The sequence below is a fragment of the Aulonocara stuartgranti genome (genome assembly GCF_965226115.1).
Source record: "Aulonocara stuartgranti genome assembly, chromosome: 2".
NCBI classification, from domain to species: domain Eukaryota; kingdom Metazoa; phylum Chordata; class Actinopteri; order Cichliformes; family Cichlidae; genus Aulonocara; species Aulonocara stuartgranti.
In genome coordinates this window covers 25,131,097-25,146,588 of record NC_138940.1, presented here as the reverse complement: position 1 = coordinate 25,146,588, position 15,492 = coordinate 25,131,097, and the positions used below count along the sequence as shown (strand labels likewise).

The 15,492-nt window shown below is 43.2% G+C and overlaps 1 protein-coding gene across 8 annotated transcripts in view; it reads left to right on the top strand.

The window, feature by feature from the left end:
- The window catches only part of ablim3 (actin binding LIM protein family, member 3), a gene marked incomplete at its 5' end in the record, with an annotated part of 50,242 nt that extends 35,524 nt beyond the window's left edge, over positions 1 to 14,718 (top strand). The window contains 19 exons of one of the 8 annotated variants that reach the window (XM_082544497.1): positions 191 to 317; positions 465 to 558; positions 2,896 to 2,983; positions 3,099 to 3,157; positions 3,316 to 3,387; positions 5,492 to 5,653; positions 6,606 to 6,635; positions 6,760 to 6,886; positions 7,462 to 7,557; positions 7,886 to 7,936; positions 10,685 to 10,819; positions 10,994 to 11,064; positions 11,322 to 11,490; positions 12,604 to 12,633; positions 12,904 to 12,959; positions 13,160 to 13,226; positions 13,335 to 13,342; positions 13,431 to 13,511; positions 13,590 to 14,718. In XM_082544497.1, the coding sequence (XP_082400623.1) occupies positions 191 to 317; positions 465 to 558; positions 2,896 to 2,983; positions 3,099 to 3,157; positions 3,316 to 3,387; positions 5,492 to 5,653; positions 6,606 to 6,635; positions 6,760 to 6,886; positions 7,462 to 7,557; positions 7,886 to 7,936; positions 10,685 to 10,819; positions 10,994 to 11,064; positions 11,322 to 11,490; positions 12,604 to 12,633; positions 12,904 to 12,959; positions 13,160 to 13,226; positions 13,335 to 13,342; positions 13,431 to 13,511; positions 13,590 to 13,703 (1,637 nt within the window). In that variant the 3' untranslated portion in view covers positions 13,704 to 14,718. Of the gene's footprint in view, positions 1 to 190; positions 318 to 464; positions 559 to 2,895; positions 2,984 to 3,098; positions 3,158 to 3,315; positions 3,388 to 5,491; positions 5,654 to 6,605; positions 6,636 to 6,759; positions 6,887 to 7,461; positions 7,558 to 7,885; positions 7,937 to 10,684; positions 10,820 to 10,993; positions 11,065 to 11,321; positions 11,491 to 12,603; positions 12,634 to 12,903; positions 12,960 to 13,159; positions 13,227 to 13,331; positions 13,343 to 13,430; positions 13,512 to 13,589 lie in introns of all 8 variants that reach the window. The other 7 variants (XM_082544496.1, XM_082544498.1, XR_014278490.1 and 4 more) reach the window with 7 other exon arrangements.
- Between the last annotated feature and the right edge of the window lie 774 nt (positions 14,719 to 15,492).

The window sequence follows — 15,492 nt, the reverse complement described above, 5'->3', positions numbered from 1 at the left end:
TAAGGTGGTGGCAGTGATGAAAACTGCACTTAGTAGCTCAGAAAGTGCTTAAAGATGTACACTTAGTCCTTGGGCTCATTTTGCCTTTCTCTGTCTCTTACAATTTCTACCACTCCACAACATTTTAACATCTTATCTCTCTGCGTCCCTCTTTCTTTCCCTCCCTTTCCCTTTTCTTTTTTTTCTCCAGACTGCGCTGGATGTGGAGCCGAGATCAAGCAGGGTCAGTCTCTCCTGGCACTTGACAAACAGTGGCACGTCAGCTGCTTCAGATGTCGGACGTGCAATATGGTCCTCACTGGAGAGTACATCAGCAAGTGAGTGTGTAAAGGGAAGGAAAACAGAGAGAAACAAAATGCCCAACAACTGCTCTGTCCTTCTTTATCTGCCGTTTCCCCAAGACAAGGCAAATTGTGTCGTTGACACTCTACAAGCAAGTTTCTTTTATATGTTCTATGTTGCAGGGATGGAGTGCCATACTGTGAGGCAGATTACCACGCCCAGTATGGGGTGAAATGTGAGACCTGCAGCAGATACATCAGTGGAAGGGTTTTGGAGGTGAGAACGGAACCAGATGTCAACATTAGATGATCCCACCGCAGCAGCAGCACAGAAATCCAAATTGGAGTGAACCACGGAGCGTAATCAGCGTTATCGTAATTGAACGGCCGCGTTGCACGTCCTCTGCGGAGTTTAAGCCCGGCTGCGCTTCAGGGAGTGACCGACTTAAGATTGAGGGGGTGATAAAACATTTTGTGAAGCTTTACTAAACCGAAACCAATTGAGCTGCACCACGTCGAGCGCGCCCGACAGAACATCCGAGCAGATTGACTGTTTCTACTTGAGGTCAAAGAGAACACAAACCACCCTCCACTCTGAGGAGGTTAAAAAAAACTAGACTGAGGCACAACTTTTTGAAAAGAAGGGAGACAAAAAGGGAGTTAAAAAAAAAGATCAGAGGCTAAAAAGTGAAGGGTGATGTCAGAGGGAGACACAGAAAGCGGGATTAAAAAAGCACAGAGTGAAGCAGTTTTTTAAGAGATTGCAGAAGGAGTCAGCAGCAAAGGATCTACAGCAAAGAGTTAGGAGTTGGGCTTAAGAAAGAAGTGAAGGGAGAGTAATGAGGAGAGCAGGGCTGGAAATAATGAAAGTGATAAAGTGCAGATGCTAATTAAATGTTTTGGAAGAGTCTCTGGTGGGCGTCTTGCGTCTGAGGGGACTTGAGGAAAGGGAGCAGATGTAGTAAAACTTTGTCAGACGCACACACAAACACACACATGCACATACAGGGTCTTGTTGTCCCTTTGCTCCTTCGCCTGTCAGAATAGCTGGTGTAAAGTGCTTTGTTCCTGACTGTCAGCCTCTCTAGGCTATTTATAGACATGGGGACATGTCAGCCTTCATGCTGCAAGTCTCTCTCTCACTTTCTTTTCCCACTGCATCTGTGTTGTTTGTTCTCTGAACATGTGTATCTGCGCTCGCTTGCATTCGGTCTTCTGTCAGTTTCTGATCACATAATGATGCACTTCTTTAAGATGCAGCGTGCATCGAGACTGACTCAGGGGAAGTCTCATGCAGAGGTTTGTAGCCCTACATATGCAAAATGCAGTTCATTAAGGATAAGAAAAACTTAGGAGCTGATTATTGGCACATTGACAGATACCAATAAGTCGCACAGACGTCTGTTTAAAAGTATTGTTTTCATTTATGCTGTCCGACGTCAAACACTCGGATTAATCTCTCTGCATCTGTGTCGATAATTAGACTTTTTTTTTCCCCACAGCGCAGCGCTTCCTTTTAACTTAACACAGCCAAAGGTTGTTAGTTTAATGAGTAGTTATATAGAAGATGGAGGAGGGGAGACATAAAGGGGGAAAGTGGAGGGTGGAGGATCATAAAACCGTCTTTCTTATGTTTCACTTAATGTCTCAGTTTGGCAATAAATTTAGCAGCCTGTTAGTGCCACCACAGAGGTTCCTCATTTGAGATGGTAACAGCATTTGTTTAACTGATACCGTTTGGCCACCGATAGTAAACGCTCCACTGCTTGGAAAACAGACAGAAGTGCTGCATCCTCCCCCTTTCGTAGTAACCTGAGCAGATAGGGAGCGCGGTTAAGATGTGTCTCGGAAACAGCTGAGCGTCTTGCTGCACAGTGGGAGTTCTTGGAGGGAGCTCGCTCATCAGGTGCAACCGATTTCTTGGAAATCCAGTAAAAACGTGCGATTTATGAACACCAGGAAGATTCAGTGCAGCTTGAAATGATATAAAGTACCTCACCGTGCACACAAACACACCCACTTTAACTTGCATGCCGTGGGAGTTCAGCTGACACAGTTCAGGTCTCCTCGTCTGCAGTGCCTCTATAAATAGAAATTCTCGAATGGTGCGTTTAGGGAAGGCAGAGGTGATGGGATGGGGCCACGCCTCGGCCATCAGCCCCGCAGGGTTGCATGTGAGAAACATCAGGAGTGTGATCACTTTTCTGTGTCCATTTCAGCTGCGCCGTGTGCTTGGATTTATCCCCTCGAGGCACCTTGCATGTTCAAGGGCATATTTCACACTCACATGTCCTTCACTTACATGATTCTGTATTGTACATACACATGCATACACATGCTTCCTCATGTGACTGACCTACGGGGATCTTTGCTCTAATTATGTCATAGGGAGAGAATGGGTGGTTTCTAGCATGCTGATGAAACAGCTTCAGGCAATCCACTGGTCTCCTAATACTTTCTCAGGCTACCGGTGGCCAAATAAAGCGCATAAAAAACATATGGAAACAGTGACCTGCTCTGCTAGGCGGGGTGCGATTTTTAGATTAGCCCTCAATCTGTGAAAATCCTTGTGGCGATGATTTACGTTCAGCCACGTCCTCTCCTCATCACACAGGCAGGAGGGAAACACTACCATCCAACCTGCGCTCGGTGCGCCCGCTGCAACATGATGTTCAAAGAGGGCGAGGAAATGTACCTGACAGGTTGAGTAGTCACACATATGCATGTTTTAGATTGTGCTCACCAATTTTAGAAAACGCACGGCATGCGGGGAACACCCAGCAACTGTGTGACTGCCCTCTTTCTCTTGCTCCTCAGGATGCGAGGTGTGGCACCCGTTATGCAAGCAAGCGGCGAGAGCAGAGAGGAGACTCAGGGTGAGTTGGACTTTCAATTCAGTCTTTGTGTTTACGGAGCACTAGTTGAAACAGTCCTAAGAGCATTTGACAGTGGTACAGAGAGAAGCCCACAGATATAGAGTGAAACTTCCTCACTATGTGAATTAACTCCCTCTTTGTCTGATTCTAACCCACAGCACAGACGCCTGTCCGAGGCCTCCATCTCTCCCCCGGGCTCCTCAATAGGCTCTCCTAGTAGAGTTATATGTGTAAGTAACCTGTGACTCTGCAGCTTTTAGTCACTTTTGGCTGCCACACTGCCACGAGCCTACCCTTGAAGCACCTTTGCTACACTAGAATCACGAGCACTATGCTTAGGCTTGAACAGTCAAGCACAAAATAAGAGAGGCTGCTCGCTCCCTTGGCCTGTTCACTTTGTCTGTGTCCTTAACCTCTGTTGTCACTGCTGATGTGCCAGACATCCCATTAGATCTGAAATAAAACAACTGCGGTGTGACTGAACTCCTGTCGTTTAGTCTCAAGGGGTTGAACTGCATTGCTTCATTTATTGTTATACACATTCCCATGTTTTCAGGGGGCGGTTCAAAAGTTCAAATTCATATAAGCATTTTATAAACTGATTATTTTAATGCTTTAATGACAAAAAACTGTTTTGGCTGCAAGGACCGCCTGAAGTCTGGAACTTAAGAACTGCCAAAACAATGGGTTTGCTCCTTTTGCAAAGCTTTGTCGGTCCTTTACTGAATCTCTCTCTTCAGTTTTATTTCAAATCAAATGGCAAAATTGTGGAAACAATGTGTCACTGTCTTCAACCTGACTGGATATTTCATGCTCATTTTCAATATTCAATGACCAAAAAACACTCTACTCATTATACACTAAGTAAAAAAATTAAAGGAACACTTGTTAATTGCAGTGTAGCATCAAGTCAGTTAAACCTCTGTGATATTGATCTGCTCAGTTAAATATCAGAGGGGGTTGGTAATCAGTTTTAACTGCTTTAGTGTTAATGAAATTAACAACTAGAGTGGCAACCCTCAAAACAGGCATGGTTTTACAGCTGGAGGACAATGCTATTTTTTTCTGTCATCTGCTTTCTCACTGTTTTGCATTTGGTTATGGTCAGTGCCACTAGGGGTAGCATGAGGCGATTTCTGGACCCTACAGTGGTTGCATCTCAATATGTACCAGAAAGTTTGCTGTGTCTCCCAGCACAGTCTCAAAAGCATGGACGAGTTCCAGGACAGAGTTACTGTAGGAAAGCTGGACAGGGCCACAGAAGGTCCTTAACCCATCAGGAGGGCTGATATCTGCTGGTTTGTGCAAGGAGGAACAGGATGAGCACTTTCAAAGCTGCAAAATGACCTGCAGCATGGCACTGGCGTGAATGTCTGATCTAAAGACTGTCCAGGAGCTCAGTGATGCCCTGATGGTGCCTTCCAGATCTGCAAGGAGATCCTCCAGGCACCATCTGTCATGTTATTAGCAGCCTGCCCCAACATACAAACCATACAAACTACTAAGTGCCCCTTTGACTTACTGGAATATAATTTAATCAAAATGGACTAGCCTGTTGCATCATTTTTTAACTTTGATTCTCAGGGCGTCTTTGAATTCGGACCTCTGTAGATTGATAATTGTCATTTCCATTAAACGATGTGGCATCCTTTCGTTTCTAACACATTACAGAGTCCATGTTGGTTTAGATATCCAGCATGATCTCCCCCTCCAATCTAATGTGTTGTCAAAGTGTTCCTTTAAGTTTTTTGAGCAGTGTTTATGCTGAAAACCACATCAGAGTGTCAGCCAGGCCTTATTTTTTGTTTAGTGCTTAGCAGTTGCACTTGTAAGTCCTGCCTTTTTGGCTGTCTGAATTGTTGCTGTATATCACTGCAGTATTAGCATGTCAGGGGTTATCTGCATGCAAGCAGGAGTCACTGCTCCTTGCTCAGCCCTGCCCTGCCCTGCTCTCTTCTCATAATCAATGACCTTTCTGTTTAAGGTGATGGATGAGGGGGAAATGCAGTGTAAGCACGCTTGTCATCCATACTGTCTCCACGCTTCCTCCCTCTCTTTCTCTCTCCTGCTGTCTGTGCTTCCTCTGCTTTCTCTCTGACATATGCTGATATCCTGAAGGTCAACAGCTTATAGTGCTGTCAGCTCCTGCAGCGTGTTCGTTTGTACCTGTGTGTTCCTCATCAAGTTTTCTCTGCCCCCCCTCTACGGCTCTCACTGTTTCACGATCTGCTTGCTATCACTGGTGAAGTTCTCATTCATTGTCCATGTGGTTGATGTCGGGTCTTGTTGCTGTAGCGCTGTCTTTTGGTGGGTGTATGTGTGTCCTCTCTCCAGGCCAGAGTGGAGAATGAGATCCTAGATTATAAGGACCTAGCTGCCCTGCCAAAGGTCAAAGCCATATATGAGGTCCAACAGCCAGACCTCATATCCTCCTCATACCAGCCGTACCACAGATACATCTCTGATGACAGACTAGACACTTACAGCTATGGGGAGGTACTGCAGCCACACACTCCAGGTCAAACACAGCGTTGCACTCGTCACTCGTCTGTTTTCAGGAAGATCAAAAGTCGGTGTCGTGCAGTTTGATTGGGCATATTTTGTTAGTTTTCGATTTTTTTTTCTGTTTTTGAAAAATAATCCCAGAAATTATTGATATTTGTTTTGGTATTTGACTGATGTGATGTTTACAGAAGTACTTTTAAAGGTGAAAAACAATCAAACTGTCTTTTGTGGATGAGTGAACTGTTTAAAACATTTGACCTTTTTTTACATAGCAGCCAGTTATTTGTAGTGCAAATGTGCAATTAAATGTAAACATACTTACAGGAAATTATGTTTTCATGATTAAAATTTTGATTATATTTCATGCCACTCTCACATCTGTCTTCTCAAGAAGAAAGAGCTTGCAGGTGATCGGTTTGGGTTTTAAACAGCAAACCTTGCAAGCTTCAACCAAGAAATAATGCATGCTAACCCTCATTTGGATTTTGCAGTCTAAAAAGAAGATAAATAGCCACTTTCCCAGACAATGGATTAAACCTGGTCTTTGAAAAAACAGAAAAGAAAAATTAAACTGAAAGTAGTCTAGACTCCGTGTCTGGGAAACTGAGCAATAAAGTTTTAATCAGTCAGCTTTTGAAATCTATGAAAGAGGTATGGAAGAGGATTACAGCCACAGATTCAGTTCAGCATCTTGAGAAAAAATCACAATTTACAATTTTTTTTCCATCCTGACATTTTTCTCAGAATTATTTACTTTAGTCCTACAATCTCATTTTTGTTTCCTACATTTGTATTCTGAAAACAAAGTCATGAAGCCCTATTTTCTTTTTTCTTACTTTCTTTTCTTTAGCCCCTCTTCTTCAGAGTGGTTATCTAAGAAACTGAATGAGTTGATTTCGTTAAAATTTGAAACTTTAATTGTCTTTTCCTGTCTCCCCTGCAGTCACTTGGGACTCTCTCTCCCTATTCTCAGGTAAACACTCTGAACGTAGCAGTGAATGTAGTACAAGTTCACCCAAGTGAGCTGTTGTCATTTCGGTGAGCTGTGTGTCTGTTTGCTCGTCTTTCACCTGACTTGCTTTGTTTGTCCCTTTTAGGACTATAACAGCCTAGATATAAAGCAAAGGCGGTGCTCCAGTCCCGGCTACATCGACTCACCAACTTATAGTCGCCAAGGCATGTCACCCATCATGCCTCGCTCTCCACAGCACTATGGCTACCCTGGTAAGATGTCTATTTTAGAAAGTTTGGAAACCAGCTGCTGGAAACTTCATTAAGTCACATAACAACTAAGTAATAATCTTTTAATTAGAAGCTCCTGTAGAAGTTGTAGCCACATAGTTAGCATAAAGACAATGAATAAACTCAAATGTGTCGTCCAACTAGTTGCACAAAAGCAAAATGTCAAACTATTCCTTTTACTAGAGATCAAAGTTTTGTCATTTCCATCTGTCATTACCAGTTAAGACAAATAGCCCCTAATATATTTGTACTGGTGACAAATATCTGCCACAGTAGCTGCTTGACTGTCACCTTTGCTGCAGTTGCTCCTTGGCTATCATTTCATTTAACTCTTACACATGTGCATTGAGGCTGTAATTACTAATTACAGTTCTAAACAGCCCTCTATGCTGCTGATAAGTCAATAACCTTTGTTGTTACACAAGTAGAAAGGTTACTGAGTGTCACCTTGTAATTTTAAACACACTTTTGAGTTGTTTGGCTTTCATCTGCATGTGCTGATGCCTTCCTTCATGCTCGTGTTTCCTTCGCTGTGATTGGGCCATGGCTGGCTGCAGGCTCTGAGAGTGGCAGGAGTTCACCTTATTATAGCCAAGACGGGCGACCAAGCACACCCACCACAAACCAGCCCCCTAAACATTTTCATGTACCAGGTAGGACTCCTCATCTCCTCACATTCACACTACTCTCAGATTTATTTATTTCTTTTTTCACTTCACAGAGAAGATTTCATCAGCCATTATTCACTGAAGGAAGTCCTTTAAAAAAGGTCATATTAAGTTCCTCAGGAGTGAGCGTGTGTGAAAATGTGAAAGTTGTATATTTATACAACACATAATCAATCTGGCATATTCTTCCCCTCATACTGCATATTTACTTTTCTTTACAATCATCCCTCCTACCTCGCCTGGCAGTAGTTCGCATCCTCTCCTCCTTTACTCCTCCATGTTTCACGTCTTCATCTCCTCTTTCTCTCCTCAGCCACAGGGGATCCCAACATCTACAGGAAGCCTCCCATCTATAAGAGAACGGGTACAGTGCAGTTAGTCCTGCCTTAGCCTGCCTGTCCTTCTGTCAGTTTTAGTCATGCTTTGTTTAACCCGATGTAGATGTGTTTACCGGCCTCTCGCCATTCAGCTTCGAGTAGTGTCGATGTTCCAGCTGTTCAGTGAAACCGAAGCCTGCACAAACAAAAACAGCAACGATTAGAAGTGCTAGAAAAAGCACAAAAGGGATAGAGTTTTGACTTGCGCGGCTCGTTCCAAAGTTGAGGAAGGGGATCAGTCAGACTTCTCGCATTAGCGGCGCTGAGTGAATATAAAAGAGCGATGTTTTAGTGTGCATGCCACAAGCATATGAATATGCAGCTCCCGACAGGTTCTTGTTGGCAAATAGTGCTGGAACGGGCCATGAATGAAGTGAAGGTTGCTCAGGCGTGAGAAGCGTTGAGTACAGAGGGCTCTGAGGACAACACAGTTCACCAGAATAGAACAGAACAATGGAACAAAGCGCACTGGAAAAACTGTTTTGTAACAGAATTTTAGATTTGCTGTGGAGTCTTCTTTTATTTGTCGGCCTTGCCTTTTCTTTTTTTTCTTTTTAATGTGGGCTTAAACCATTTGTTACAAGTGTTCCAGCTCTAGAAAACAAATAGACTTGTTGTTTAAAGTCTTTATTACGTTCAGATAGCATGATGGTGTGGTTAACACGAGATGCTGTTTTTTGGGGGATTTTTTTTTCACAAGGCCCAGCAATTAAATGCGCTTGAACTTTCTGGGTAGTGTGCATCAGTAACAGAGTCTCTTTCATTAAACTGCATTTTAAAGGCCTTTTCAGCTGAGAGTCATAAGACCTCTTGATTGAGGACAGTCTTATCTCTGTTGTTGTCCCGCATGCTTTTCCGTGCTGTGCGTGTATGTGTGTGTGTGGGGGTTAGTTAGTGAGCAGCGTGTCGACTCCCGTCACCCGTCAGTGTCTCTGTTCTAAAAATTAGTACATCACTGGTCACGATGCTGCCTCGCGCAGTCCTTTACACATGATTAAGAAAGTAGCATGTACTGTAATTGGCAGCCTTTGTTAGCTCGCCTTGTTTGAATAATGACATTTAACTCATACATCAGTGATATTGATCCCTGTGCTTCATGTCTTCCTGAATAGCCATTGATTAACATGTTCTCTTGTGTCAGCGCCAAACACACCCCATGTAAACCCAAGGCCACAGCAGATACATGTACTTTAGATTTGCTTTGTTCGCCAAATGCCAGTTATGTACTAATCAGTTAGCACCCAGTCATATACATGTATGCCTTCCGTGTGGGTAGCAAAGCACTCGCATTGGATGCTCCAATAATGTTGCCCTTTATCTTTGCACCTCTTTTTTTCTTTTATTGCATCCAATCACTTTTACTCACTTCCCTCCACCTTCTGCTCCACTTTACCCGGTGACCTTGCCTCTGTAAGTATCTCCCTCCTTTCACTGTTTCAGTTACCGTCAGTGAATAGATACAGAATTTCATTTGTCTTCATGCGTGTGTGTCACTGTATTTCGCATTCAGTGTTGTGCAGCCATACTTCCTCTGACAGAAGTATCAAGAGCGTTCAATATTGCTCTGAATATGTGTTGGTGTCGTGCATCGTGTACATGGGAATTCAATGGGCCATGGATTGGATCTGGCATGGCTAATGGCTAACAGAGTGAAGAGCGATCTATGCGACATTACATCGCATGTCACTCCCATTGACTTCCGTTGACTATGCTTTAGTGCAGAGTGGCATCAATATCGCCACCTCACACCATTCGTGAAATGAATGTGAGCCTCAGGCTGAGCCGTAACAGAACTCCCTTTTAACAGAACGGCTATTTTCCCGCCGTTGGCCGGAATATTGATCTTCTCTGACAAGAGCGTTGGATATCATAAGTGTGAAGCTGTGGAGTGAATGCGCTTCATCGCTGTACGTCTTTGTGACGCTCATTAAGATGTTTTTGTTAGTGCGCTGCTGGTGCGTGCCGTCTTAAAGCAATAGTTTGACATGTTGGGAAATTTCCTTTCACACTGAGAGCAAGATGAGAAGATCAATACCAATCTTGTTAAGTATCTGTCTGTTCAATATGAAGCCAGGAAACATCTTCGCTTAGCTTGACAGAAAGAGTAGACGCAGGGTGAAGCAGCTAGCCTGGGTGTGTAAAACGCAAGGCCCTAAAGCTCATTAACAATCTAGTTTGGGTAATTCATTCAGAAACCAAGCACCATATCTTTCCTGTAGTTTATAGACACCAGGAGTACGCTGCTGCAAGCCAAGAAATAATCCACATTTATTTTAATTTCTCCACTCTGGTATTGCAAGATCCTGTTTATATCTGGTTTCTACTAAAACCAGAGGATTGTCATCATAGTGAAGTTTCCAGCCTTTGTGCTAAGCTGCGATGACCCTCTAATAACATAGGTGGGCAATTAATTTTCCCAATGGGCCACATGAGAAACCGGGACTGTTTTTTGAGGGTCGCACCAATAAGCTGAACTCAGTTCTCCTCATTATTAATTTTCTCTTTATAAGCTTGTTGATGTATTTCTTCACAGCAGTCCCGACTTCTCATGTGGCCCTTTAGGAAAATTAATTTCCCACCCCTGCTCTAGTGACTCCAGAATCATATTGAACTAACAGATATAAGAATGGTTTATAATTTCCCATCTAGCTCCCGACCATAAACTGAACAGGCAAACTATTCCTCTAACAGGCCAGTTCTTTTGGTTCTGCCTCTTTCTCTCTTAATTCAAACAGACAATCACGTGGATGCAGCCACCAAAAGCAGGACCAGTGAGGACATCCTCAGATCCTCCAGACTGTCTACCTACTCTCCAGAGCCATACAGCCAGTCAGAGTCTGACTACTACCCCTACAGCAGCTCCCCCAGGGGTACGAAACACTGCTGTTTCACTTATTCAGAGTGTACCGATGGCACACATGGGAGAGCGGTTCATTTTGTAGCCATATTGTCATGTTTATCCATTTACTCGCACTGTTGCTGTGCTCCCCGCGAAAGTGCAAAATTCATAAAGGGAATCTCTTTCATCTCTTTTCCTCTCCCAGCCTATCGGGCGCCGAGAAGACGCTTCTCCACGGGAGGAGATGAAGAGACTTGGAGTCACGGTCTTCAAAGAGTAAGAGCTTCATAATTTTCTCTCTTTTCTTCAACGTCACACTGAAGTAAGTCCCCACCTCAAAGAAAAAAGAAAAGAAAAGAAAGAAAATCACCCATAAATAAATAAATGCACTTTTTTTAATCGCACGGCGCCTGTGCCGTCCTCCTTATTTGCTTCTCTTGCTCTCTTTCTCTGTCTTTCGTTTAATTCTACAACGCGTCCTTCATTGTTTCCTCTCCACCTTCTGCTTCTCTCCTCGCCCTCTTTCCTCGCAGATTGGGAGTGGCATCGGGAGGATGATTCTAAAGGAGGAGATGAAAGCCAGATCTGGTTCCTATGACAACGACCCCTGGGGCAGCGCGAGGAATTCTCGTAGCGGGAGCAAGGAAACACTGAACACAACAAGCTATGGCACCACGGCGTACAACAACACCATCAATGGCTGTAAGGATCCACCTATCCCACCCACCCCCACACCCCCAGTACATCCACCTCTTTTGTCTGCTGGTTTCTTCTGTTTCAGCAGGTTTATGACTGTCTTTCTGTACAGCCCTATATGTTGCCACAAGGGTTTTTTTATGAGCCTCAGTATGTCGCCGGCGTTGTGAGGGCGAGGGCGATGAGGTTTGCGGATGCAGGTCACAGAGGGTCACGGCCGCTGCTGGAGGCTGGGTGGTGTATTGAGATGGAATGATGATGAGTGTGCTTAACAGCTGTGGTAGGCCAGCGGCAGGGGCAGATGTGGCCTGTCAGTGTTGGAGGGATATCTGATCACACTGATTAAGAAAATTTCAAGCTAACTGAAACAGAGTGCTCAACCAGGTGTGCTGAAATTCCAGATGTCACAAAGTCACATGCCGACTTGTTTCTCTTTGTAATAGTCGCACTTCGCTGCTCATACAGTGTATAAGCTACTGGTTATTTTATCCTCTGACATTCAGCCTCACCTCATCTCTATCAGACAGGTTTTTTCCTGCTCCCTTTGCTTTCTCTCTCCAAAATTGTTCCATATGGGTGGATCTACCCTTCCATCTACCCCTGCATCTATGTGATTCTCTCACTCTCACAGCTGGTGTCCCATATCCTGTTTTATTTATGAGCGGTAAGATCTCTCATTAAAGCCGCTTCTCAAATGGGAGTGAGCGGGGCTGAATGGGACTCGGCTCGCTGGTGGTGTTTGAAAGGCAACAAAGGCTTGTAACTGTGCAAGCTTGGGTGTTGCAGTTAGATGTTGAAGCATGTAGTGTGTTTTTTGCACACTTGTGCATCTTATTTTTCTCGTTTTTTAAAAGATGCTTGCATGTTCCCTGGCCTTATTGCCCCTTTGATGTTTTGCGTTCCTCGCAGGGCTTGATGAATGTGGAACTTGCCCCCCTTTTTTCTTTAATTCCTCTTTTTGTCAAGCCTATAAAAGACAGATTGATGTCAAAGCTCTACACTTATTTTCCCTGATGAGGTTTTTCATGAATTTAGATTAGGCTCATGTGCTGCAGCATTTATTGTTTTATTATTGTTGTTTTTTGTAACAGGTAATCGTATCATCTGTTTATTTTACAGCTCCTCGGTCACAGTACAGCACCGATAGCGGTAAGTTCATCTGCAGAGCGTTTCAATATGTGGCTCTGATTTATTTAAATAGCTGTTTTTTTTAAGGCATCAGTTTATTATTGATCTTTTCCTGCTAGTTTTAATACTTCTTCGACCAGCATCATTTGCACACATCTGGAGATATTTTTTGTTTTAGGTTAGGCATGAGCGCCATCTTATGGCGCCAGAATGCATGAAAACAACTGAACATTTAAGCAGCTCATGGCTAGACTGATATCATGCTGATGTGTTTTCTTTTTTCTGCTTCAGATTTTGTTTGTAAGTCAGCTTCACTACCGGGATATGGCCGCAACGGCATCCAGCGGGTGAGATCACACTGAACCTGGCAAAGCATGAATAGCTGTGACATATTCTATCATACATATTATTTGGCTTAATTCAAATAACTCTTTTGGCCCCTTACACTTTTCATTACTACCTTCGACCAGCTTTCAAGCTGTTTTATTAGTTAATTCCCCGAAGCTCGCTGCTCTTGTTAATCTCACTGTCCTACTCTGTTCCTCAGCCTCAGAGTGCAGATTGCTACCAGTACCAATATGACAGTGGCAGCGAGGTCAACTGGGGAAGCAGAGGTAATTTAATATGACCTAAAAACACCTTATTAGAGCCAAGCAATTAATCTAACATGCTTTTTTTCAATTGCACTGATTTCATTTTCTCTCTCTCTTTTCTCCCAGCAGAACACAAAGTAAGGCTTTTTTAAAATAATGAAATTCCACTCCTTTTGTACCCGGGTATCTGAAATGTGTGCGTGTGTCCTTTCCTTTATCCTGCAGATTTACCCCTATGAGTCGCTCATCGTCACCACCAGAGGGCGCAACAGGCTGCCCAAAGATGTAGACAGAGCCAGACTGGAAGTAAGTTAACGGCCAAAGAAATCCCAAAACCATGACTAGAATTTGAGACTTAATTTCTGCTATGATGTGTTTTTCCAGCGCCACCTGTCCCCAGAGGAGTTTGTCCAAGTGTTCGGTATGACCGTGGAAGAGTTTGACCGGCTGGCTCTGTGGAAGAGAAATGAACTGAAAAAACAGGCGCGACTGTTTTAATAACATACAGACGTGTGTTGAATACTGCCATAGAGTCGGAGACGGACTAACTGTAGGAGGGGACGGATAGAAACGAAGACTCCTACACAGTTACACTGCCATGCCCGAGAAACCTGTTCTACATCCCCTCACGTGATAAACCAAATTCTGGTCCCACCAGATGGACTCCTGGGATACCGAGAGACATTATGCACGCTGGACTGATAAACTTGTGTGCAACTTGTGTGGGGTGCAAGCAATAGAGACTGTCATACAGTAGTGTTTTGCTTTTGTTAAGCCTAAAGGATGAAGGATGGCGTGACCGTTAGTGACCAGAGCTGCAGTAGTAAAACATAATGAGGAGAATTTTGGCTTTGCCTTATTTGTTACGCTCTCTTAGGTATGACTGTGCAGCACCAGCAATCTGAATGAGTAGAATGTAGGTATAGCATATCATTTATGACACTTTATCAGTGAGAATGACTAGATGAAAAAGAGTGTGAGCCTGCGAGCATCGCTTTGCTTTTTTTTCTCTTTTTTTTTTTGGCTTAGGGATGCATTTTGTTTACCTGTGCCCCTGTTTTCTTGCTCTCTCACAGAAACTAAGAGACCTGTAGTTTACAACAATTGATTTAGATATGAAAACCAAACTGAGAACGCAAATGTACAATTTATCAGATCACTCTGGTTAAACTTGTCAAAGATCACCAATAGATTCATCTCACTGTGCAGCTGTGCGATAACCTAAAAGAATGTGCAATCACGGCGGTTCTGTCCTTCTGCTTTTCTACCCGTTGCAATAGAACAATGACTAAATGTTTTAGGATGAGAGTTGTAGTCATCCATTTGCATTTGCTTTTTATTTATATACTTTTAGAATGGTAATCTAATAATTTTGTAGCTCCAGAGATTATATCACTCACAGATAAAACACTCTGCAAAGGATTTAACGTGCCGACAAAGATCCAGGGTTGTTGAAGACTTTGAATACTGTTATTTTTGATTTTTGTCACTAAAATTAAACTTCAAATCAAAACCAGCCTCCTCTTTTTTATTACTTTACTAGCTACACTTTTAATAGACTGTGGAATATTTGTTTTAGGCAACTGCCCTTATTTGCTTTCCAGGTGCTTGTGTAAGTATGAAGACTGATACCACCAGAGCCTGTTCACTTCCTGTTAATGCCAGCTGGGGTGCTCAGTAGTACTCACTGCATAGAGTACCAACAGTGTCGAGCCATCCCTCATTTCTTCATGTTTTATTTCAAAAGACTCTCTGGTAATTTGGTCTTGAGCAATAGTTATCCAGCCTTTTGAAGGGTGTTTTAACTGTTTGTTTGTTTTTTGTTTCCTTTTTTTCACTCATTTTCAGTCATGCCACAACAGCAGTCACTTCAAGATGCTTTACATTGTAAGGTAAAGACACCAGAATAATACAGCCTCTACAGCTGTCTATATAATACGGTAGAGGCTCTGTCATGGTTTCGGGCTCCCTTTCAGCCAGTGGTGTTGGGGATTTTGTTAAAACTGATTGAATCATGAAAGAAAGAAAAAAAAAGTACTGTCAGATTTGTATTCTTCAGCATGAAGATCCGAAACACTGCCAAAGCAGTAAAAGCACATCTTTAAAGAAAAACACACAATGGAACACTATGAGTCACCAGACCTCAACATTATTGAAGCAGTGTGGGATCATCTTGACAGAGAACAAAACAAATGCAACCAACATCCAAAGAAGAGCTTCGAAAGTCCTTCAAGAAGCCTGGAGAACAGTTCCTGAAGACTACCTAAATAAATCACAAGAAAGCTTG